General features: G+C 41.3%; 3 protein-coding genes and 1 long non-coding RNA gene across 6 annotated transcripts; 3 read left to right on the top strand and 1 right to left on the bottom strand.

Moving 5' to 3' along the window:
- Positions 1-123: 123 nt before the first annotated feature.
- LOC108114606 (85/88 kDa calcium-independent phospholipase A2) lies at positions 124-4,347 on the top strand. Of its 2 annotated transcripts, XM_017225667.1 has the most exons (8): positions 133-245; positions 588-725; positions 857-1,149; positions 1,204-1,503; positions 1,558-2,375; positions 2,437-3,074; positions 3,136-3,471; positions 3,531-4,347. In XM_017225667.1, exons 2-8 carry the CDS (start codon positions 686-688, stop codon positions 3,761-3,763), a joined length of 2,658 nt encoding a protein of 885 aa, XP_017081156.1. In that variant the 5' UTR covers positions 133-245; positions 588-685; the 3' UTR covers positions 3,764-4,347. The 2 variants fall into 2 exon arrangements, with proteins under 2 accessions (XP_017081157.1, XP_017081156.1); XM_017225668.1 differs by lacking the exon at positions 588-725 and having other exon boundaries at positions 124-245.
- A 369-nt stretch (positions 4,348-4,716) lies between these two features.
- On the top strand, positions 4,717-7,171 carry LOC108114717 (poly [ADP-ribose] polymerase tankyrase-1). The gene is made up of 3 exons (XM_017225818.1): positions 4,717-4,802; positions 4,865-6,249; positions 6,651-7,171. Exon 2 carries the CDS (start codon positions 5,091-5,093, stop codon positions 6,177-6,179), a length of 1,089 nt encoding a protein of 362 aa, XP_017081307.1. The 5' UTR covers positions 4,717-4,802; positions 4,865-5,090; the 3' UTR covers positions 6,180-6,249; positions 6,651-7,171.
- A 1,654-nt stretch (positions 7,172-8,825) lies between these two features.
- LOC108114395 lies at positions 8,826-9,380 on the bottom strand. The gene is made up of 2 exons (XR_001772745.1): positions 9,296-9,380; positions 8,826-9,144 (listed from the first exon to the last, which is right to left on the bottom strand). It is a non-coding gene; the product is annotated as an uncharacterized LOC108114395 (long non-coding RNA).
- A 95-nt stretch (positions 9,381-9,475) lies between these two features.
- Positions 9,476-25,489, top strand: LOC108114393 (GTPase-activating protein). 2 transcript variants are annotated; one of them, XM_017225363.2, is made up of 6 exons: positions 9,476-10,108; positions 19,038-20,899; positions 21,045-21,304; positions 21,689-21,694; positions 21,859-22,054; positions 23,018-25,489. In XM_017225363.2, the coding sequence occupies exons 1-6, from the start codon at positions 9,961-9,963 to the stop codon at positions 24,008-24,010; spliced, it is 3,465 nt and encodes a 1,154-aa protein (XP_017080852.1). In that variant the 5' UTR covers positions 9,476-9,960; the 3' UTR covers positions 24,011-25,489. The 2 variants fall into 2 exon arrangements, with proteins under 2 accessions (XP_017080852.1, XP_017080853.1); XM_017225364.2 differs by lacking the exon at positions 21,689-21,694.
- The last annotated feature ends 220 nt before the right edge of the window (positions 25,490-25,709 follow it).

The following is a 25,709-nucleotide window of genomic DNA, read 5'->3' as shown; positions in this document are numbered from 1 at the left end:
ATTTATCGATTATTTCTAACTTACGGCAACACTGAGCGAACCGGGTTACCCGGTAACCGTACAACTTTAAAATGGTTGTAAACCCTGCTAACAAGTCACGAATTATCGCCAAACGTATCTTCCTTAGAAAAAAAAGCTGCATAAACCAGCTCAGATGTTATTTTGTGTTGCGAGTGATTGGAAGTGAATAAAAGTGATATTGTGCGATAAGAAAACCTAAAAGCAGAGCAGTAATATGTTCAATGGTCAGCCATTACAAGTGTCTATCAATATACAAACAAAACATGTGTTGGCATAAATATTCCGCTAAATTACGCATCATAGTTATCAAGCCATATTTTAAGAAACTGACCCACAGAACAATCATCTTTTCATGACAGTCATGTTATTGATTTTGAATAAAAACGAAAAAGGGGAAGAACAAAAAATGAAGGAAGATTACAGCATGGGCGCACAATCGGGTGATCTGTTCACTTCCGATTGGCCAAAGATGTGTACTATTGATTTCTTGGCAGCCCAACCAAACCACTCGCCTGTCCTCACCCACACCCATGTAACTAACAAACTGGCCATTATTTCTCTGTCAGGTTCACCGCATTCACATTAGCCAGCTCATCTGATTTGATTTGCCGAGTACAAAGTTCGCGTTCAGCATCCACAGCCGCACATTCCGCAATCTTTAGTCATGTCGTGGATGGCCTTTGGAGCCCTGGCCTCTGGTTTTGGTATTCTCCTCATGTTTCCATGTCGTGTCGTTGTTTAGTAGACTATCTAAGAATGTATTTGTCCTATGATTAACCCTTCTGCAAACTCTTATCTAATGACTACATATGTGTGTTTTATTTTATGAACACAGTTCTTCAGCGCCTGCTGGGCGGCGATCAGCCGGCCAATAAGGTCTTGGAAGTCAAGAGCGAATCACTGGGAACACTTCAAGTCCTAGCCCGCGATGACGCGATGCTCCTCTTTGCACCGCCCTTTAACAGCAATGAAAAGCGTGCCGTCTATGAGATCATTCTGCAGCGCCCAACCTCGGATTCGAGTACCACATCCTTTAGTCTGTACCGGTCGCCGGTTCAGCAGGAAGCCGAGGAACGCTTTAACGCTTTTCTTCAAAGGCTCCCCGTCTTCGTCAGCATTGTGAAAGAGGTTCTAGAGAGGTTTGCAAACAAATAGAACTATTTCAAATATTATATATTTTAGTATTACAATGTAAATGGGCTGCAAAAGGTCTGCGATGCACTGGCGGAGAATCCTTCCTGGACACTGTCCCATTTAATTGCATACTTCAACTTGGTGGATTATATCAGCAATCCGAAGATGCTACAGTGCGTAGACTATGCGGATCACACCTCCCTAATGTCGCCCTTTCAGCTGGCCATTAAACAGGGCCACATAGAGATGGTGAAGGTTTTACTACCACTGAGCAAGCTGGAACACTTGGATATCAACAGCAATTCTGTGTTTCACTATGCCGCCAGCACCACCAAAGATATTATAAATGTGAGCAAACATTCTATATATATTTCAACCATATGATAAAGATTATAATCTTAGCTTATCACGGACAAAAGTACGGTGAATCTAAACCACCTTAACTCGGATGGATATACTCCACTTCATGTGGCTTGCCTTGCCGATAAGCCGGAGAATGTAAATGCACTGCTATTGGCTGGCGCCGACGTCAACCAAAATGCGAAGAACATCAGCAAGCTGTACAAGACATCCGCACCCACCTCGGTATCCTCGTTTCTCCGCACCAATGTGGGCAAGCTGTACAAACAAGACATGAAATACGGCGGCACTCCTTTGCATTGGTGTTCCTCTCGTGAAACTTTACACGCCCTCATAATGGAGGGATGTGATGTAAACGCCACGAACTTTGAGGGACGCACCGCTCTGCACGTGATGGTGGCCAGAAATCGATTTGAGTGCGTAGTCACTTTGTTGGCCCACGATGCGGATATTGATGTGCTGGATAATGAGGGAAACGCAGCGCTACATATCGCCATAGAGAAGAAGTTAGTTCCGATAGTCCAGTGTCTTGTTGTCTTTGGGTGTGACATCAACCTGAAGAACAAGGATGGCAAAAGCCCGCGTCACATGGTGGGCAATGATGCCAGTGGCAATAAGGAGGACGAAATACTCTACATCCTTCACTCAGTGGGGGCTAAACGCTGCAAAGAGTCCGGTTCTAAGTGCCCACCAGGATGCAATGCAAAGGGCAACTACAATGGCATACCACCAGAGGCACCAGAATCCGTGGAACAGCGCGAGCATATAGAAACCATGCTGGCTACCACCAGTCGTCAAGTGATGGGCGGTTTCCTGGGAGCGGCGGCCAATGGAATATTGGAGAAGCCACCACCAGCACAGTAAGATAATGTCTAGATCTACAAAAAAAAATATAGTAACCGTTTTCTCTGCGTATTCCAGAAAACCAGTTGTCGTCGACACGGAGAAAGAATTGAAAGGCCAAAGCATTATGGATGCCCTGCTGGGCATGTTTACCACCAAAGTAAATGCTGACGAGATGAAGAAAGACACCTCTTCGAATAGTTTGGCTAGTGGCTCTGCAACACCTGCTTCAGGCGCCGTTAGCCCGGATCAGCTGCCATCGCCCATTGCCGCTGAAATAGGCGATAAACCCTACGGTCGTGGACGTTTGCTATGCCTTGATGGTGGTGGGATTCGTGGCCTGGTCCTGGTACAAATGCTGCTCGAAATCGAGAAGCTTTCGCGCACTCCCATTATCCACATGTTTGATTGGATTGCCGGCACCAGCACGGGAGGAATTCTGGCTTTGGCATTGGGCTGCGGTAAGACGATGCGTCAGTGCATGGGCCTCTATTTGCGCATGAAGGAGCAGTGTTTCGTAGGCTCAAGGCCCTACAACAGTGAATTTTTTGAGTCGATTCTGAAGGATAATCTGGGCGAGTTCAACGTGATGACTGATATCAAGCACCCAAAGATCATGGTCACCGGTGTAATGGCGGACCGCAAGCCCGTTGATCTCCATTTATTCCGCAACTACACAAGTGCGAGTGACATCTTAGGCATTGTGACTTCTATAAGTGAGTAGAATAATCAATATGATCAATGAATGTGACTTTAAGTGATGTTTTATTTTTTTAGACAATCGTAGGATTCCTCCACCGCCGCCACAAGAGCAATTGGTTTGGCGTGCTGCCCGCGCTACTGGAGCGGCTCCTTCGTATTTCCGCGCTTTTGGTCGCTTCCTAGATGGCGGCTTGATAGCCAACAACCCAACGCTGGACGCCATGACCGAGATCCACGAGTATAATATGGCTCTGCGCAGTGCAGGTCGCGAGGCAGAGGCCATACCCGTGTCCGTGGTGATGTCCCTGGGTACAGGACACATTCCGGTGACTGAGCTAAAGGATATTGATGTCTTCCGTCCGGAAAGCATTTGGGACACGCCCAAATTTGCCTATGGCATCTCCACCATTGGTAAAGCCTCTATACTATTCTTATTTGAATACTTCTATAAAAATATTTATGATTTCTAGGCAACCTGCTGGTGGACCAGGCCACCTGCTCCGATGGAAGAGTGGTTGACAGAGCCCGTGCCTGGTGCAGTACCATTGGCATACCCTACTTCAGGTTCAATCCCCAGCTGAGCGAGGACATTGCCATGGATGAAAAGGACGACCAAAAACTAATCAACATGCTGTGGCACACCAAGGCGTATATGCACGCAAATCGAAACAAGATCATTGAAACGATCAACTTCTTGAAATAGCATGCAAGACGGATTTAGACCGCATTTGCTGTAATGATCTCTCGCTAGAGGGATCCTTTCGACTCTTGTCTGTGTACTTTAGCTTCGTTTTACCCTGTTCGTTTACGTTAAGCACCATTTCTGCGGTCTAAATCAGCCCACACTCTGGGACGTCTCCTTCCCAATAACACCGAAGTCCTCCACCTAGAATCTGTATTTTTATACACCCAAACTGAAAGCGTTATTCTTTACGTTCTTTTATTTTTCTTACTTCCGAGGCTTAATCTGCAGGATTACCAAACGAATTACGCTTTATATGTTGTGTTATTGGATTTAAGAAGATAGCATATTGTCATCCTTTCAAAATTCGTTTATTTTATGTATTAACGCTGATGTATTGTATTTAACCCTCCAATTGTATTGAGAATTAATAGGATGATGGATAACAAACATTCCGTGCCGCTTTGTTAGAAAATGAATATATGTATGTAGTTGAGCACGAATTTTGAATAAAACTTTATAGGTGTTTAAACAAGTTTTTAATAAAAATACCCAGGTTTACGGATGGAATTCTTTAAATATCCAACGGAACTACAGAACTTTAACTGAACGGTTTCTCTATACAGTTTTATATACATAGGACGAAACTATACAGTTATATTATTTTGTTAACGTTTAATTACTTTTTATTACAAAACTTAATAAAATTAAATGTTAAAATTTAAAATTTAATTTTTAAACTCGGGGGAGTACCCAATTGGAAATGTTTGATATGTTTTAATTGTATAATAATAAAAAGGTCTCGTAAAAGGACAGATGGAAAATATTTAATAATTTTAAAAATTTAAAAATTTTTTTTCAAGATGTAAAAAAGCTGAATCTTTTTCTATCAGGGCTGGATACCACAAATCCCGATAGTCTTTACACCATTATCGTGAACAGCATATCGATACCTAGGATATGAGTCATATCGATAGGGCCAAAACAAATACAAACAATACAGACGAGGGGGCCACAAATTTTTGCTCTTGGTCGCAACTTATCAAAAATCGAAAACCAGGTGGGTCAAACCGATTTAAAATGATGAGTTATTAAACCATATGTGCTTTCTAACATTTTCAGATAAAGATAAATAGATTCGGAGACGGCAGGGTCACACCAGTAGCTGGTGGTCAGAGTGACCAAAGTAGACAGGAAAATAAGCAAAAATAAACAAACAATACAGACAGGAAAATAAGCAGCGCGTGCCTGGAAAGACTTTTTCGCCGCAGGACAAAAAACTGGAACCAGAAATACAGACGCACTGCATCGCTGGTAGCGGGGGACGCAATCCGAGTAAGAGTGAGATATGGCTGCGGCCACCAACAACGATTCCTCCGGTGTGGAGGCGGCCAAAGAGGAGGTGGAGATGACGATGCCGCAGTCACCCATGTCGATGGCCATGGTCCTGGCCAGATCGACGCCAATGCCCATGCCCACCAGCGCATCCAAGGGGATCATGATAACGCCGCCTCCACCGGCAATGCCGCCCACGCCCACCTCTTCGCCCAACACACACGGCGAGTGGCCCCACATGAACATCAACCTCAACCTGAACCTTAACTTGAACATGAGTTCAAATCCCAGCACGAATTCATCATTCCAGCTGAGCAGAGATCGGGGCGAGCACTTTGCCCTGCCGCATCTGCCGCCCCTGCCGCTGAATCCCAATGCCCCCAATGCCGAGTATCTGCCCAGTCTGATTCATCCGAGCACTTTGCCATCGGGTAGCAAGAGCTTCAAGATGCGTCCTCGAATGCACCGGCTGAAGCACTCCTACAGCTACAGCAACATAATTGTCCAGTCAAATGGCCGCAAACTGCGCACCGCCGCCTCCACCTGCAACATCGAGCTGCTAAACCGCATCCTGGAGGGTGGGGCCAATCCCAATGCCGCCGATGAGTACAATCGCAGTCCCCTGCATTTGGCCGCTTGTCGTGGCTACATACCCATTGTCCAGCAGCTCCTAAAGTACGGAGCTAATCCCAATGTGGTCGATTCGCTGGGAAATACACCCCTCCATCTGGCTGTGATCTCGGCCAGCTCCAATAACTTTAACGTTGTGGTGGGCGTGCTGCTACAGGGCGGCGCCAGTGTCCATATGTATGATCGAAGCAATAAGTCACCGCTAGAGTTGGCTGAGGCCAAGCTTAGGTTGCTGCGCAATCGCTATGACCATCCCACGCCGGAGACGGCAAAGATTCTCGAGGACATGTGCATGCTAACCACGCTGATCTTGCGATACATGGTGAAACAGCAGCGCGAGCTGGAGGATCTTTCGGCACTGGAGAAGCGCCTACAGAACTTGAGCACCAGCGATGACCAGGAGCAGGTTGTATCCCAGACCGCAGACGAACTGCTCGCCAGTGTCGAGCGGCTGTCCATAAACAACAAGTAGGCACGCTGGACGCCATGGGAACCCATCCGCTGGCGGGCCCAAATTGCGTTCGATGAGTTGAGAAAAAAAAGTGAGTACTCCTTATATATTATATATAAATTAAACAGATATAAATTACACAACAGAAAAACAAGTTGTGGCCGGAATTATTAAATATTTAAAGCATGTGACGTCTTATTTGTCATAAGACTTTCAACAAACTATTTGCGATTTTAGTGACTCAGAAGATTATATTATTTTAATCTTTTGAAGGGTAATAAAATTTTAAAGAGAAGTTTGTAACGCTTTAATACATTATGTATTCACACGAGTCAATAGAAGTAGAGTCTATAAAATGAAAATAAAATGGTAATGAAAGATATATTATAACACAGGATTTTATAGGTTGCCTTTAAGTCCAGAGACATTAGAGAGATTATATAAATCCACTAATGTTATATGGTAATAAATATTATTTTCTCCTTGTTGCAGTTTGTTTATCGTTTCCTAATTTGGCTGCCGTTGAGCTGGAGTTGGCATCGTGACAAGCAGTGGGTTGAGGAAGAGGTCCTGATTCCGATCCTGATCCTTGATTTCAATCAAGCTGCCAAATACGACCAACGCTCTCACACACACAAGCACACACACCCACACAAACAAAAGAAAACACACATTGTTTCATGCGATCTTTTATTAAGTATTTCATTTAAGGTTTATTGTTTATGCAAACAATCAACAAATATGATTAAATTTTAAGCTTTACGTTTAGCGCGCCAAAAAAAGAAGTAATCAAGTTATGTAATAATGATGCAATCGCAACTCAAGAGGACACCTAACAATTTGCTACATTACATTTAACTAAATGACTACATTACATGGAAATCGTTAAGTGTCTATTGTATACTACAGAAAAACCAACCATATGCGTGTAAACACTCTCTGAACAATAAACGAAAAACCAAACGGCCATTTGACTTAATCCGCAGATAAAGCCGAAATCTGTAACTATATAACTGAGCGGACTTGTGAGTAATTCTGGTTTGTGGTGGACACTTGTGATAAGGATTACTGATGGTGAGTAATAAGATTTTAAAGGGTAAGGTATTAAAAAAAGGTTTCATATAAATAAAATTACTTAACATCTAACTCAAAAAACCCAGTTAAAGCCGAATCAATAAAAATATCAGATATACTAATTGCCCATCATTAGTATAATTTAAAAAATGCATAAACTCAATAAAATATCGGAACATGAAAGTCATCTATAAATCTATTTAACAGCTTTTTCCTCTTAACGGGTAAATGTATTCAAAATGCGATTAAGGGAACCCACGTTAAGAGTTTTTATGAGTATTTATGTGTAAACTTCCCATTAACAAGCGGTGGATAACAAAAGTTAAACATTTTCAAAAAGTTGCCCACGACGAAAATACTAACCGAAGCTTACGAACCCATATTGACGTTCAAAGCAAGTTAATACGAAATAAATGTTGTAAATTAGCTAGATCAAAAAAAGTCCAATCATAAAGAAATAATAACGGAAGCTAGACAAATGACCAAAACACTTTCCCGGACGTAAATATAAATGTGTTATGGGTGGGGGTTATAAACAGGCCGAAAACCCGAAACTGAAACCCGTAAATTCATTCAAACGAATGAAACCGCCACAAAATACTATTTTTATCACATGTGCACCTTGCTCCAAAATTCGTGGGAGGAGAAAATGGAAAGGGAGGGGGTCGAGCGGAGAGCTGGTCAGGAAAATAGAAGAAAAGCCGTGTCTCTTCTTCCCACGTCGGTTACGTTTCGATGAGCGAAATGATCAACATATTCAAATTGTCGTTACGCACCACGATGCACAGAAAATATCGTAATATACCTTCTTAATAAATATTAGCCTACACTCAAAATTAATCACACAATTTTAAAGTTAAAAACGAATTGGGTATTCATTTATTACTTATGATATTTATAACGAATTGAAGTTAAGTTGAAATGATACATGATTATAGTTAAATTATCATTCTCTCATGGCAACGAATTCGAGAAAGAAACAAAATATAATTGAAAATTGAAAACTTTTATTCCATCTAAATTTCCTTCAGTGCATTTCAAGTAAGGTGGTCGCAGATGATATCAGATGCAGGGCATACGGAAACAATGAAACCGAGCAGAAGGAACCCGTACTACATACTTATTTCAAATGTTGACCCAACCGCTTCCACTTATTGGCGGCAGTTGTGATAAGAGCTGCACCGTCTCACTTTTTGATCTCCCTTGCTGTTGTTGTGATGCATGTGGTTTCCAGAAGAAGATGAAGGAGGAGCAACATATGCGTTAAAAAAAAACATGAGCGTCGTTGCTGTCCGGATGCCGTGTGAATTTCACGTTTCGCTGTCTCATTTCTGTATTTTTGTGTATTTTAAATGTATGTACATTTTGTAGTTTGGCTGCTTCCTCTGCACTGTCTGGGAGCCAGAACGCCCACGTAATGTGCGCTACACTATTATGAACTAGGCATTTTCGTGCCACTGACTTAGATATGTTACGTATATATAAAAATAGTCTTTTCACAACAGATCTAGAAACAGAAATCCTTTTGCTGCTTTACAATTGTATTACAAATGTACTCGAATAACACAATTTAAAAAAAGATAAAAAAATATATAAAGTGTCAGTGAGAAACATAATTATATTATATTTTATATTATTATGTATGTATATCCAAAAGTACACTTTTAGGTAGCGCACTTTAAGGTCGCATATGCCCAGGACTTTCTCTGCAGGCGATCTTGGTTTTCGGTTCGCTGCTTCCGCTGTCGCTGGCGCCGGTGCAACATGTGTTTGTTCAAGTGTAGGTGACCATTTCTGTATGTGTTCGTTTCATTCACAAAATTTTGGTGGTGCGTACACTTGCTTCTTCAAAATTTGAATTCAGTGATATTCCGGCGGCGCTGCAACACGTTTCTTTTACGGAGAGCGTTTCCTTTCGTATAAATAGTAACCAATTATATGTAATGAAAGCATAAAATAAACATAAATGAAAGTAAATATAACATAACATCAGTTCATAAAGAAGATAAACTTTTAAAATTTATAACTGTTTATAAAAGTTAGTTAAAGTGATCGATTTGCACCTAGAAAGTTTTTTCACAACTGAGATCAGTTTACGAATGCACAGTTCATTTAAGATTTGAATTGGTTTTTTATAAAAGCCATACACTTATTAATAACAATTGTAGTAATATATTGATATTTTGTTATGGACGTGCGACGGTCTCACGAAAATACAAGCATTGTACTCAGCGAGCTCGGCACGGTCACTCTGAGTTTTGATTTCGTTCGGGAAGGTTGTGTCTCGGAGACGTGGAACTTCGCGGAGCCGATAAACTCTGAGAAATCAAGTTTTTGCGAGTCCAAACAATAAACCTTAAATTTTCTAATACTTCGATATTTAATCCAATATGTTTTGATTGCGTGACATAAACAGTTTATACTAAAAACCAACAAAAGTTTGATTTCGCTGAGCTGAAGCAACAGGAAAAGTGCATTTCGTGAGCGGCAAATCGACTCATATTTCCGTCACCTTAGCTCGAAAGTAAAATGCAACGCTGCAGTTTGAGTTGAAATTACAAAGTTTAATAACCATTCAATAAAACATCGAACGAATTTACTGTGTGAATTTAACAAGTGAATTTACGTGAAAAGGGGAAAACAAATTACAATTTCCCAACGCGTGTGTTGCAAGTTCCAACTGCAGGTGGCCGACACAAAGCTGCCGGCTATAGAACGGGCGCACACAATGCTGCTGAAGAAGAAGCGCTATATGTTCGACGAGCGAGACGTCAATATTATTAACTCGCTCCTCGCCGTCGAGCCAAGCAGCAACAACAACAAAATGGCCGATACACGCGAAGTGCGCATTGAAGAGCAATTAAAAGTGAAAATTGGTATGTAAATCAAGTGCGAAATGGTTTAAAAATACTACATAAATATAGAAGAACATGCCGGACATAAACGTTGAGTGAAATTCGGAACGAAACATTCGTTTTTCATGGTGCAAAGTGTGCTGGAATGTTGACAGCGTCGCCGTTTCCCCCGCGGAGTCTCTTCTGTGCAGAAAACAACATTAAAACTGAAGAAAATACTAAAAAGTCACTCAATGAAGAGTGCAATAATGTGGCAAATCCAAATTTGTGTGGTTTAAAACCAAAGAAACCTATAAATTCAGCAAACCAATGTGTTTTTGTTCTAGAAATGCATTTTGTGTTCAAGTGTATAAACATGCTGTCTCGCTCTCACTCGCGTGTTGATGTGCGTGTGTGTGTGTTTCTTTTGCTTTTTCCCTAATGTTTTTTTTATTCGTGCAGCAGCAGTGCATTTGCATTTGTTGTTGCTGCTGGAAAAGTAATGGATGACCAGGCTGAATGTTACGGCATTCGGTTCACCCTTACCCCCGAGCCCCTTCTCCTACCAATGCGCCCCCCGCCGTTTTGAATGCGCCCCTTTTTGTGAATGAATCGGAAATCAAGCATGTATGTGTGACGCTCCAGCGCATGCTCACACACACACAGTCGAGAGATCCCAGCAACAATGTGTGGGTTTTTTCATGAATGGAATTTTCGGATTCGGTGTACTTTTCTCAATACGAAGGTGTCTGTTTTATGAATGATTATCAAAGCAACAAGCGAAAAGAGCAGAACAAGAGCATCGATTAATAGCTTACTATACATATATTGGCAAAAAGGTCAAATGAATGAATGACACTCTCTCATTTTCTCTATTCTGCCATCTATTTCGTTCTGGAGGGAGAGAGCGAATAAGACTGCAAAAGATAGACTAAAAAACTTGCGGTTGTTTTTGTTGGTTTTACATTTCCTGTCAAAAAAAAATACGGTATGTAAAGCAGATTTATGAATAACCACAGTCGAGGTAACAGGGGTAAGGAAGGGTTCCCGTGATCTCAATTTCACACCTGCACACGCATTTATTTTTACCTCTTCTTCTTCTTACAATTTCAATCTCACAACTCATAAGCAGCTTTTGCTACGCTTTTGCAACGTAAATTATATGCAAAGCTGCAAAAGCAACAACAACAATGTTGCCGCTTTTGATTTCCGTTTCCCATCGCCTAAGTTTCCCTTCGTGTGATGCGGTTTTGTGTTCTTTTTCTTTAGCCATAAAACTCTTGCTTTTTCTCTTGTTTTCCCCTTTCCAACTGCTTTTTTTGCACGCTTCAATTGTTTTCGCATGCGCCTCTGTCTCAGTCGGGGTCTCCTCTTTGCTCCCCTCCTGCTCCTCTCACCACTTCCTTTGAGTCCCTTTCTTCCATCTTCCAGATGTCTTAACCCCTTTTCGCCCTTTTTGGGTTCTGTGAAGAAGATGGTTCATATTATTGGTTAAAAATGAATTAAAACACGTTTCTCTGATGATTAAAGAACGAAAGTTATGCACTTCCTCCGATTATCGGATCGTTATGGCACATTAGCTGACACCTTTTTACCTCAATTTCCTTTGCGGTCGAAAAACGTAAAAACTTGCATGAGATTCCTTGATATTATTATTGAAAATGTAGAATTGACTATGCAACAAAGTTTCATAAAAGTAATATCTTTATTCGCTCCTTTAAAATCTCTGTAGATTTGAATAAATATATAATTATTTATAACTTATCTATGCTTGTAAGCTTTTCTTTACCGAAGATGGCATAAAATATTTTGAAACGGCATAGAAACACGTTTTCCGACGATTGGAGAATGAAAGTTATTCATTTCCTATAATCATCATTGATTATCGCATCATTATAGCACATTAGCTCTGTCACCTATTTACCCCCTACCAATCGGTTTCGTTCCCATCCGGCATATAACGTTATAAGCACTATATATATATATGTATACTCCCTGCATTCTTCTACCGAGTTTCATATTTCCACTCCATTGTGCTTTGCATGCTTAATAATAATACTTCCACATCGTGCTCAGTTTCAATTACAGACGGAGTTTCGCTTTTGTTGTTGGGAGCGGGAGCTTTCCATTTTGTTGGTCGTTGCGATTTCTACACGAAACCTCCGCCCCGACCGAAATTGGCGTAATACTTTTCCACTTAATTAAAATGTTTAGCGCATAACCTAAATTTCGTTTTCTACGAGACCAAAAATAAAGAGGTGTTGGAGTGTGGGTGCATGACTCACTTCACCGATCTCCCTCTGCATATCAATGTTGCTTACTGGGGAGAATTACTCACTATTCAGACCACACGCAATTGAGATTTCGTTGAACTTGAAGACCCAGAACAGAGATATCTAGTTAACATGGACTCGACTTTGTTCTTTTTAGTTCTGCAACAACAATAAATAGTTTGGCCAAAAAAGGTAATTAATTAAAAGCCGGTTGTGTTGTCTTGTTCTCCAGTTTGTTGCCAAGTTTTCCACCTCACTTCCCGCCCTCTCCACGCTCCACTACTCGACCATCGGTCCAAAAACTGGTTGCAATTGAACGAGCCAAAGATCGCTTGGAACTTTTCTAGCTTGTTCGTTCTCGTTGTCTTTGGAAGCCTAAGCGATGTTGACAATTAGTTCCTCGGTTCGTCGTGTCTTTAAATCATTTTTCTAATACACATACTGGTGTATTTTTTCAGCTTGAGCCACAATTAAAGCGGAATATTTTCATTTGAAAATATGGCCGGGGAACAATTTTAATTAGCCTAAAGGCCGGAGGCTTTATTGGCCAAGCGAGGTTTGTCCCAACAACTTTGTTTGCCGCTTCCAAGGAACCAGTGTTTTTATATAATTAGCGCATTCTAAAATACTCTTTATTCAGGTCGAAGTCAAGCCTTCTTGTGGTTTTCAGGTACAGAAAGAAATGAGATCGTTTTGAAAATGATCATCATCCATGTTTAAAAATCATAAGTTTGGGTTCCTACTTTCAAATCGAATCATATATTTTTGATATCAAAGGTCAACCATTACTCATGTTTCTTTAGCTTAAATTATCAAGTGGGAAATATATTTTCTTCCCGTGTATAAGTAGAGAAAAGGGGAACCACAATCGCAATGACAACGATGACGTTGATGACTCTGCCTGCGATGATTAACATTTATCTCTGGCTTTTCACAATGAGGCAGCAGCATGTTATAATGTTATACATACTCGCATTTCCCCATTTCCCCTACTCTTTTTTGTTTTTAGGGGGCCCTTTTTATGACTTAACGCTTGACCTCCTCGCATTTACTTTGATGTTGTTGACTTTAGGCAGGGGTCAGAGGCATCTGTGGAACCCCCGGTCGGTCAGTTGTCGTCCGGACCTCCACCTCCCAAGGCTTTGAACTTCATGCTGTTTCTCTGTTTTTATTGTGGCGCTTCTTTGGAGCTGAGCTGCTCGGTTCCATCTCACAATCAGTCTCTTGTAATTTGTAATTAAAATGAATTCTGTTTTTATTTCACTTTTTCGGGTTGTGTTATTAATTTTGAGGCACAATTTGTTCGCTTCGCTGGCTCGTTTCAAGTGTCGTTTGTTATTCTGGCCTGTGTGGTTGTTTCTCAAAGGTAACACAACAGCGGAAATGTCAGGGGCCAAGAATTGTCTAAGGCTGGGGACAAGTTTTTCTTTTTTTAATGGGAAAAGAGGGATCGTTTGGAGTCGTTAGATGCGCCTAAACAACTCGAGTTGAAGAGTTTTAGGGAGGGGTTAAACCATAACCACGTGGAATAATGATGGGGTTAAGTGTTCTTATATATACTTATATTAATGTAACCTTCTATTTGGTCGGAAATTGTGTGTTCTCATTGCCAGAAATGGATTCTTGGATTTTTAGTGATAGTAAAGCACTAAAAAGCACACTATTTTTCTATTTTCCTAAAAAATTAATTTATGATTGATTTCATTCATTGGATCCATCAAATCAATAATATGGTTAAAATGAACCCTACCTGATATTCCAATAATACAAACTTTTTAATTGCATAATGTTGTTTGTTCCCACAAAACTTTGTCAACCACTGATCCTTGGCTCATATATATATTTCACATATCGTCTCATAGAAAACCACTTTTGGCCAAGGCCAATTTGGCTTGGTTGCTTCGCAGCTGACTGCCAAATTGTGTGGGCGCCTTACAAAGCGTATTTATCATTATTAAATTTTTATGGCACACAGTCAGGCGAGTTTTTGTGTCGTCGCCAGTTGACTTGCCTCTAATAAGCAACGTTTGTAGTTTTCGTTTTTTTTTTTTAAGTAATAGGCGTCTGCCCAATTTGGCCATTTCGAAATGGAAGTCGTGCGTTCGCGTCGCTCACATTGAGTGATGTTTGCAATTGAAGGTTAATAGTGCCAAAAAGGTAAATTGGCAACACGAAAATTTAAGCCAAAGAAAGCTATGAATTGGAATTAAATTCCGAGTGTCGAAAGGAATGTCAATCGCAAGGGGAATTACTCATCTGATATGGAAAATAGATATATATTAAAAAGACTATATATACTATAGACTTGTATACAGCGAGAATTGTTAATAAACACAGTCCAGATCGATGACGTTCATGAAAAGCCAATGAACATACAGAAGGCAGAAGCCAAACAAAGTTGGCCACAACAGAAGGAGATCGTGAGATGATCATGAGAAGCGTAATCAGACCGGAAATCGATCAGCACGTACAGGCAAATATAGAGGAGGAGGAGAGATGAAGGCAATAAACTGGTTTCATATCTCTCTGTTTCTCTATATAAATACAATGCACACTAGTAATATATTTAATAGAATTTGTAATCCTATAAACTATAACAAAAACTTTGATGTTTATAGAAGTTTTGAAAATCTAATTGATATTAAAGTATCAGTTCCGAACTGATCTACTTCTGTCTGTGTGTTAAGCAGGGATTGGTTAATGTTAACTAACCTGTTTGCCCCCACAATCTGGCTAATTGCCCGACACGTTAGGAGAGCCCTTTCTGGTTTTATGGCTAAAGGAAGTGGCAGCGGAAAAGGAAGTGCACTTAAAGGGATATAATGTGCCCTAGCTATAGAATCGAGTGCAGGGAAATGCAACAGAAGCCAAGGGCTTTTTTCCCACCTTTCCGCCAAAAGTGCAAACAATCATTTTGGCCGCAGGAAGCTGGCGTTTAAACAAACAGCCAGCCAGACAGACAGACACAAAGATCTGTCTGTGTAAATCTCCCATCCGCTGGCAAAGCAGCTGAAAAAAAAGAAAAACACAAGAATTTATCTCTATTTCCGTTCCTTTGCATAAATGTCTGCTTCTGGGCTGGCTGGTTTTTGTTTCATTTGCTTTTTTAGAATTTATTACAGCGCTGTCTGCTTCCTTCTTTATATTTTTTCTGTACTTTTTCTTCATTTTTTTGCAGCAGCACTCGCGGAGTAATCGCCTCATTAATTCGCGCGCGTTTCATGCTGCACTGAATCAATTTGCATATTGTGCAGAAAAAGCAAAAAGGGAGAAAAAAAAAAGGAAATCTACTTACAAAGTCTTTAAATTTAATTTTCCGTCTGCAAGGGAAATCATGGAAATTTCAGGCATTTAATGAGACCCTGTCCCGACCCAATACATAATGATGGGTGTGGAAATGAGATCGTGTTGTAATTTTCCCTGCCGCCCCTCAACAAGCATCCCCAAGGCAAATGTCAATGTTGTGGAGAGGAAAAGCAATTTCCAGCGGTCCTGACTTTAAAAGTTTTCGATTTTTATTTCGGGGCTGTGGCATATAACCATGCCATGCCACATGGCAGGATGATTCTATTTTTGGTGACCCCTGAAAATGTTGAAAGAAACATGCCGCATGTTTATCATGCTGTTTGCAGAGGGATTATATTGGATCTCGTTAAATGTCAGATCACCCACATTAGGCGGGGTAAACAATATTTGATAATGGATTTTTAAAAACCTCCTCTATAAACCTCCTATATATATGTATGTTTCCCCAACGAAGATGCGAAAAACTCAAAACTTGCATAATCCTAAAATATAAATATTTCCCAATAGGAAAGGAATGTTTGTTGTAATATAAAGAAATCGTACCACTTCCGTTCTCATGGAAGTGCAAAAAAGAATTCCAAAATGATCCTCTACCCCCCAAAAAAAAGAAGAAGAAGCGATGAGCCAACTTCCGCTTGACTTTATCCATGCATAAACCTTCTGGATTTTCCCAGTTCATCGAGCTCTGGTTCCGTTTATCGTGTTTGGCATATGTAAGATGATACATACATATATATGCACAACCGATCACCCGATGTGGTGAGTTTCTCAATGCATCTGAAGGTCGGTTATCGGACTACGGTCTACGACCGATGGACGTTACCCAGAATACACATTCATTTTATATCTAAACGATATGGATTTGAATATATGATTTCGCCATTCGCTGTGGGGGCTCGTTCGACTCATGGCATTCATTGGGAAATTTCCCCTTTATCGCTGCTCTTTCATTCTTGCCTTCCTTCTGCTTGTGAGTAAGCAAAAAATCTATAGAAATTCCGTCGATTATGTCATTAAATTTAGAAAACTTTCGTTGTCTGTCTGGCCATTTTGCATGGAAGTCTACCAAAAGTCAGGAAAGAAAGATAAGTTAATCAAGTCGAAATGTATATACCCTTTAGATTATCGATAAAAAATATGCGAAATAAGATTGATTATGTTTTTAGTTGGTAAGAATTAAAATTAGCTATTAAAAAGTAGTTTTACATAGCCGTAAAGAATCTATCTTATGTTACACGTTTGCAGTCAAAGCTTAAGTACCTTATTAAAGGGTATTAAAAACGAAAACGAATCGAATAAAAAACATTCAGTGGGGCAGTCCAATGACAAGGCAAAGCCATAAAAAACACACATAAATAAATTAAAAAAACGTCACAGAAATGCAAAAATTTCAACACTTTTGTGCCGGGTATCCCCCCCCCTTTCTCTCTTCCTCTTTCTACCATACTTTTACTACCACTATAATTTTATGAATGAAATTTACTGTTTTGCTTTTCTCCTTCGATCAAAATACAACAACAAAAACAATACTCTTGTTTTTCGTCATTTGGCGTTTTGTGTTTGTTTTCTGTTTTCTGTCTTTTGCCGATTGCCTTGCTTTACTCTACTTTGCTTTACTTTGCATATAAAATGAAATGTGCTTCTGTTTGCGGGGATTTTCATTCATGAAAGGAAAAAACACACAATCACACACACACACACGCACACTGTTGGAAAAAGAAAACGAATGCTTTGTTATCGCGGGTTTCTTGTTTCTACAACAACATAAAAAAAAAAAACGTCAGGCGAGAGTGTGAGAGCATGCGATTGTGATTGTGAAAAATGCCGTTGTTTTGCCAACACACAAACACACTACTTATAACCCCATTGATAGTCGCGAGGTGATAGCTAAATATACACACATATAGAAAAAAACGAAGCTATAGCTCACCTCCAACACATATTGCCCACCGCCCAGCTGTGTCAATAGGGGCGGAAAACAAGGCGGGGCAATCGAGTCTCAATGGAAAACAAACTACAGTTCAATTTCCATGACTCTTAGCTTCCAAAGCGTAGGCTTTTGCTACTCTATCATCTATCTTTACCCAATCAGTTAATAACTTAAATTTCCTTAGGAAAATGTTTAAATTAAAACCAACTTCTTAAACAATTGGGATAGGTTCGTGTTTATGAGATTAAAATGGACTTTTGCTTTGCTGTTGCCAACCAGCCGTTAATCAGGTTAAGCGGAAATCCGCTCTTAACATAAACTTTACGAACCACTTGCCAAAAATCTAGTTTATACGATTAGGACAGTAGCCTAGTAGTATTTATGTAACTCTGTAATAAATAACAATTTGATTAGTAAGTTTCTTTTTAACCAAGCAACTAACTAGAGCCATTCATAAGGTGCTTGTCATGGAAGTTTGACTGTAGAAGTGTGGGCAAAACCTAAATTTGCCATATGAACACAGATACAAATGCCGGCAAACACACACAGATACGGCACACGCACAACTGCCCAAGTATGTGTGCACTTATTATATTTCCGCTCGACTGCCGCTAATTTCTTTCATTGAGCAACTTTATAGTGCTTGCCTTGTGGGCCAGCGCCTTCACCCTTTGCGCTTATCAAGGCCTGCCGTTTATTAGTAACGTTAACAGTCTAGCCAAGCGCCAGCCATTGCGAATGTGGCGCTGCTGCTGCTGCCCCCCTTGTTGTTTTGTATTTGTTGTGCCCCAGGTGGCGGAGCATCCATAATAGATTGCCACAATACAATGTATACGTAGGTATCGACGATGCATTCGCACAGGAAGTCACGTCCGCTATCCATTTTCGGAAATCAAAAGAGCCCGCTGGTATATAAGGTGTAATGGATATAGTGTGTCCTTTTTTTTTTACAATGTTTACAGCAGCAGTTGGCAGGTGTCAAGGCCGAACATCACCTGATACTAAAAAGGGCGAATAGTGATATATTAATTTATGTTAATCAACTAGTAATAGCTGCTAATAATTCTTTCCGGTTGGGAGAAAGTATGTGTGCTTAGTCCACGAGCCACTCTTTAATTAAGGCTTTTAGTTTTCATAGTTTCCTGAGCTATTAATAGTCTGGTTGTTATCTTAAGTAGTCTTCAAGTTACTATTAATTATAGGAGCTTATCATTTCCTTTACCTATTAAATTTAGTACAAGGCTATTACTGCTTTTCAGTTTCAATCGGGAAAACTTATCAATTGGCATAGAGTAAACTTAAACTTAAACTTAAACAATAATATTGCACTTATGATAATCAGTTAATCAACGAAACCACGCAGTAACTAAAAAAAATCTTTTAAAACTCAAAAGATTTTTATTAAAAATTTATGTAATATCAACTTGATTACAAATTCATATCTATTTTTTGCTTATTCCAGGTGAGGCTAAGAATCTGAGCAGTCGAAATGCGGCGAACACAAGCTGCAGCACACAGGGCACACGCGATGTCTACTGCACAATTGCGCTGGACCAGGAGGAGATCTTCCGCACACCCACCATCGAACGCACACTGACGCCGTTCTTCGGCGAGGAGCACCAGTTCAAGATCCCGCGTCGTTTCCGCTACCTGTCCATTTACCTGTGGGATCGGGACATGAAGCAGGACAAGACGATTGGAAAGATAGCGATCAAACGGGAGGAGTTGCACATGTACAATCACAAAGATCATTGGTTCTCGCTGAGACCAGTTGATCAAGACTCTGAAGTTCAGGGCATGGTCAATGTGGAGGTGTCATTTGCAGAGGCCCAACAAACCCAGTCTCTTTCGGAGACCATTGAGCTGGGCCAGCACACATTGTCGCACACACAACAGTTCCTGCAACACCACAATCACACAGCCCACCAGCATCGGGCGCTCTTGAACGACTACAAGGAGAACAGCGAACTGAGCAATATCCAGCGGGCGGCAGCAGCTGCAGCGGCATCTTCTTCCGCTGCCATGACGTTAAAAACACGAGCCGCTGGTTTATTTGGTCACGTCCATCATCCTCCATCGCAGACACAGCACTTTCCGACCATCAATACCACATCCACATCGTCGGATCAGTTGGCCAATTGGAAGTCGCATGGGAGATTCGTTGGCGTGACCATCAAAGTACCAGCTTGCGTGGATCTTGCCAAGAAGCAGGGAACCTGTGATCCCTTTGTGGTCTGCACAGCTCACTATAGCAATAAACATCAGGTGACGAGAAGAACAAAACAGCGCAAGAAGACTGTGGATCCGGAGTTTGACGAGGCCATGTACTTTGATCTCCACATCGATGCGGAAGCGGGCAGCACAAACACCACTGGGAGTAATAAGAGTGCCATATACCCGTTGGGTGGAGCGGATCTGGTGGAGATTGTGGTGAGCCTTTGGCATGATGCCCATGGCGCCATGTCCGATAAGATTTTTCTCGGTGAAGTGCGACTGCCAATGCTCAACAAGCAGGAGCAGCAGGCAATTTCTCCATCGGCTTGGTATTATCTGCAACCCCGCTCCATGACGCACAGTTGTCGCTCGCTAAATGCAACACCCCGCTCATGTGCCACTCCTCCGGGTACGAGATTAAGCGTGGATTCAACCATTGGATCACTCCGTCTGAATCTGAACTACACCGCCGACCACGTCTTCCCCCTGGCCACCTACGATGATCTGTTAAACCTGCTCCTGGAGTCAGTGGATCAGCGACCTATTACCGTCTCGGCTGTCTCGATATTGGGCGAGCTGGTCTCTGGCAAGACGGAGGTGGCTCAGCCGCTGGTGCGACTCTTCACACATACGGAACGCATTGCACCTATCATTAAGGCGTTGGCAGATCACGAGATCTCTCATTTGACGGATCCCACCACTATCTTCCGGGGAAACACATTGGTATCTAAGATGATGGACGAGGCGATGCGGTTGTCTGGTCTGCATTACCTACATCAGACTTTGCGTCCCGTCTTGTCGCAGATTGTTGCGGAAAAGAAACCATGTGAGATCGATCCTAGCAAGATTAAGGATCGCTCTGCGGTGGACACGAATCTGCACAATCTGCAGGATTATGTAGAACGTATCTTTGAGGCGATTACGAAAAGTGCTGATCGTTGCCCGAAGGTTCTATGTCAGATCTTTCACGACCTGCGGGAGTGTGCGGGAAAGCATTTCCCCAGCAATCGAGAGGTGCGCTACTCCGTGGTTTCCGGCTTCATCTTCCTGCGCTTCTTTGCTCCGGCCATACTGGGACCGAAACTCTTCGATCTGACCACTGAGCGTCTGGTAAGTAGATTCTTTTAAACTGAGATTTATTCAAAAGTTTTGAGTAATTCAGTTTAATTTCAAGCTCAGTCATTGAGCAATACGTACTGCTTATCGCGAAAACCGTAATGACTAAACTTAATTCATGAATTCTTTAAAATTTTAGGATGCCCAGACGAGTCGTACGCTGACCCTGATCTCCAAAACGATCCAATCGTTGGGAAACTTGGTTAGCTCCCGATCATCGCAACAGACTTGCAAGGAGGAGTTCACCGTCGAGCTATACAAAAAGTTCTGCACGGAGCAGCACGTGGATGCGGTAAAGCACTTTCTGGAGGTGATCTCGACGCCCACCCAGGCGAGCAGCGTTCATTCAGTGGCGGCGGCGGCATCAACACCACTGGAACCAGTATTACTTAAAGAGGGGTAAGTTAAGAGTTTTTTTTACTATTCCTCTTTGAGATCCCCTTGATTGGGCAGGGAAAACCTGCCCGATCAGAGGTGGTTCACTGTAGCCTCTAGAGAATATCGATTGGTGGATTGTGCAATGCTCCCTCTATATACCCTATTCTATAGATTTGGCATATCCCACCCAAGACATTTGGTTAATTACGCTTCGTTTTATTCTAATACCAAAACTTTCTTTGTCTTTCTCTTCTTTTCCGCGCGCTGCTTTTACCAAAAAAAAAAAAAAAAAAAATCAATAATAAATCAAAATCAATCCATCACGCCAAACACACACAATCACCATCCCATCACACAAAAATCACACACTTACTCATCACACATTAAATCTATACTAACGTCTAGCGAGGGGTAAGAGAAATTGCTTGTAATTTGTTGAAGAATCCTAGCTCTGTTTTTGTTTCGATCGCGACGTATTGCGTGCATGCGTCTGGGACAAGAACAGAGTTATCTGAGTGCGAGATCTCGAAGGGCAGTTGCTAAGACCCCGCTTTCTTTGCTCTCCTTCCCGGCAGCATGATGACCAAGTATCCCACATCCCGGAAACGCTTCGGTCGGCAGTACAAACAGCGCTACTTCCGCCTCACCACCCACTCATTCAGCTACGCCAAGTCGAAGGGCAAACAACCCATCTGTGATATACCGCTCCAGGAGATCGCCAGCGTGGATCAGCTGAAGGACAGGAGCTTCAAGATGCAGAATTGCTTTAAGGTGAGCAGTGAATGTACTTCGATTTCGATTTGGTATCTGGGATTTGCATGCACCGCTTGTTGCAACAAATAATGTACACGATCAGTTTGCCGGAAACGCGTGATCCACGTCACATCTATAAATAGACAGTAAAAGCCCACTCACCGCCGGGCAGTGATGATAGTTTAGCTGTTTTTACATGCCATGTGGTTACTTGCAAACATGTAAAGCGGGAAAAATTTGAGGTTCTTTGCATTCAGGTGCTTACTTAAATCAGTCAACTTAATCAATCCCTATAATAGGCCACGCGTATAGGTCACTAGATAATCTCATATGCTAAAAAGTAAAATCACAGCTACTCATTTTATTATCCCGATTTGGTCTGCTTTAATTAGCTTTCGTTTAGTTCTCAGCCAATTAAAATTACTGCTGAAAAACTGCCATCACTGCCTCCGGCAGACTCATGGCTGAGACATGTGGCTGTGTGGGCGTAAAGCAGTTTCTGCTAATCGATGGCACAGCCATCCATCGGTGGCAGCGGCAGCAGGCCCATCCTATGTGATAGTGAAAACCGAACCTCAGTTGCCCAAGTAACTTTCACTAATCACTCACACAGTTTTTTTTGTGTGTTGCAAATGACAAGTTGCGGCAATTAAAAATAATTAGCATTATTATGCAGATGAGCTGCTGGCAGAGCTCTGCTTTGCGTACGCTATTGTTATTGCCAGTCGAGGTGGTAGTAAGACAAAAAAGGGAAATTCCAAAACCTTAGAATCATCTGCAGCCGACGCAAAAGAGAATAGTCATATCGTGGGTGCGATTTCTTGGCGTTACGTTTTTTGTATCATCCGAGTTGGTGGGAATTATCTCAGACAGTGCGATTTCACTTGGGCGCGATTGTTTTGCAATTGTGCGCCGCGCACAGAATTTATGTTAATTGCACAAAGATGAGACTAAGACTTACTTTCCCCTCTTCTCCCACAGATTCTGCACAACGATCGCTCGCTAATTGTACAGACAACGAATTGCGTGGAGGAGCGCGAGTGGTATGACTTGCTGCACAAGATTTGTCTGATGAACTCTATCCGGATGCAGTACTTCCATCCCTCGGCCTTTGTTAACGGCTTTTATAGCTGTTGTGGGCGTTCGGATGAGAATTCACCTGGTTGTAAGAATGTGTCGAAAAAGGAGATGGACTATTTTCAGATGGATTTGGTAACGGCCCTGGATCCACCGCTTGATCTGCAGCGCATCCACACGCTGATCATGTCCAACATGAGTGTGCTGGAGTCCCTGCTTGATCCTCTCACCTATCACCAGCATCTGCCCCAGACGCAACACCAACAGCATAATCCTCTGGTACCACTGGCCACCGATCTGCAGAAGCATTCACCACAGGCCTTTGCGGAATTCAAGCGAACTATTGAGAAGTTAAGAGAGAAGGCGTACGCCATTGATCGGGATCATCGGGATTACAAGCAGGGCATTACGAGGCAGCTGAAGTATGGCAGCAGACAGGCGCCGATTGGCGATGACAACTATTGGCAAATGATGCGAGCAGCCGGCCAATTAAATCAGCAGCACCATCAGCAGCAACAACACCAACAGCAGCAGCAGCAACTCCAGCAGTTCCAGCCGCAGCCAGTGCTGCCGCAAATGCAGAATGTTCGGGCGTATCCCTATCAGCCAACTACGAGTAACATGAACGCCTACTATCTGCACAACTTGCAGCATCAGCAGCAGAGATTGCAGTTCCAACAGCAGCATCAGCAGCAGCAACATCAACCGCTGCAGCAGCAACAACAATCGCAGTTTCAGCCCCTGCGAAGCCATCAACTCCAGCGTCACAACAATAACTTGAACAACAACAACTGCGGCAATGCCTCGTCATCCAGTCCGTCGTCGACGACCTCAAGTGTGGTGGCTGCACCGCCAAGCACCACGTCGTCATCGCAGCCGGCTCCGCCGATTTATTAGCGTTCAAGGCTATGCGTATTCGCCTTGCCGCGGGCCATAATCACGACCAGGTGAAGAAATACGCATCATGGTGGCAGCTTGAAACACCGAGGAGAGATGCCCCCAACCCACAGGATGCTGCTGTACAAACAGTTTTATGTGCTAATTTCTAGGCTCTTTTTTTTTTGTATAATTTTTACGAGTTTAACGTTGTAAAGGTCTAGACTAAGTTTATTAATTAACAGATTTTTATACACCAGATTTTTACGGTACCGCCTACACCAGCAACAACTACAACAATAAGAAGCAGATGAAAACAAACAAGAAAGCGAAATCTAAATATTTATAAGCCTATTTATTTTTTGTATGTGCTAACATTATTTATACACGCAAAACGAAACACCCAATATGAGAAGAGCATTTCTACTCTTTTGTGAGGGCAGAGAACCACTGAAAACTGATAACTTTTAAAGCCCAAACTACTAAAAACTCAAAAATTGCTAAGATTTTTTAAAGCCTAGCCTAAGTTCAATACCAGCGCAATGATGAGTAGTGAAATGAAAAAAATGTAAATAGCAGATACATGCGTATATATATAATTATATGTATATGTACAAGTGTAATATTAACTACATTATACCAGTTATTTTAGGCGTAGCGAAAATTTTTAAAAAAAATAAACTAAAACTAACTAAATTAGGCGTGTTGCCCAGAGGCGATACAAACAAAAAAGCAAATAATTCTAACAAAATGTGAACGCGATATACAAGAAACAAAAACTGCGAAAAGCATAAAAAAACATACATCTACATGTATATTTACTTTATATAACTGTCATACAGCTAATGTTAAACACACGATACGTATTCGGCAAATTGTAGGATACTAAAACAAAAAGCATTGTTAAGAACAAATTTACTTCCATTTTGCATATACAACATACACATAAACACCTACATACATACATACAAGCACACATATATTTATTAAATGCATTTAATTTCATGTTAAACTTAAACGATAAACAAGTAAATTGTTAACGCAAACACGATTTGGTTAGCTTCGACTTACTTCCACCGATTTGTTTCCAAAGCTCTTCCAATATTAATTACACATTTAGAACTTATGTTAAATAATCTTATTTTTGCCATATTTAGTTCATTGTTTTATCAATCGCATTGAAAAGTGTCTTCCTCCGCCGCGTTTATTCATATTGCTATTTGTTTGCATTCCAATTATTTGTGCATTTCTTAATTACAATATCTGCATAATGTACATAGAGATACGAAACGGAGAAAAACAAAAACGACGAGATGTTGCTATGAATTTAATTTGTTTGCAGTTACCCACTTGGTTCATTTACAATTTCAGTTGCATTTTAAGAACATAATATTAGTTTATTTTTACCATGCCTAGCTAATAAGTTGTTGGTACAAAGAAACGAAAATATATATATCTAAATATATTTTCTAGCGAAAAATAAAGCGTATCGCCAATGGAGATTATCATTTTGTTTTCTTTTGAGTTGCTTTTTGGTTTGGTTACGTTTTTATATACTTATACTACTTATCCCCTCCCAGTGTAGTACCTCATTCTTGTGCTTTAGAAATATCTGGCATACTGTTGTTGTGATATCTAACGATATGGTAATTGAATTAGTCGTGTGTGTTAGTCGTATTTACGATACATTTATAGTAAGTTAAAGCTGTTGAATATTTTT

This window comes from Drosophila eugracilis, unplaced genomic scaffold, assembly GCF_018153835.1.
Source record: "Drosophila eugracilis isolate 14026-0451.02 unplaced genomic scaffold, ASM1815383v1 contig_2154, whole genome shotgun sequence".
Classification (NCBI taxonomy): domain Eukaryota; kingdom Metazoa; phylum Arthropoda; class Insecta; order Diptera; family Drosophilidae; genus Drosophila; species Drosophila eugracilis.
Note: the sequence above shows the minus strand (reverse complement) of the source record. Positions and strands in the feature narration are given on the sequence as shown.

Bases quoted from the DNA above. Each gene is read 5' to 3' on its own strand.
- LOC108114606 (XM_017225667.1), top strand. From the start codon at position 686: ATGTCGTGGATGGCCTTTGGAGCCCTGGCCTCTGGTTTTG. The intron at 3,075-3,135 runs GTGAGTAGAATA...TTATTTTTTTAG, and splicing joins AGGCATTGTGACTTCTATAA to ACAATCGTAGGATTCCTCCA. The intron at 3,472-3,530 runs GTAAAGCCTCTA...TATGATTTCTAG, and splicing joins CTATGGCATCTCCACCATTG to GCAACCTGCTGGTGGACCAG.
- LOC108114717 (XM_017225818.1), top strand. From the start codon at position 5,091: ATGGCTGCGGCCACCAACAACGATTCCTCCGGTGTGGAGGCGGCCAAA.
- LOC108114393 (XM_017225363.2), top strand. From the start codon at position 9,961: ATGCTGCTGAAGAAGAAGCGCTATATGTTCGACGAGCGAGACGTCAAT. The intron at 10,109-19,037 runs GTATGTAAATCA...TGCTTATTCCAG, and splicing joins GCAATTAAAAGTGAAAATTG to GTGAGGCTAAGAATCTGAGC. The intron at 20,900-21,044 runs GTAAGTAGATTC...TTAAAATTTTAG, and splicing joins ATCTGACCACTGAGCGTCTG to GATGCCCAGACGAGTCGTAC.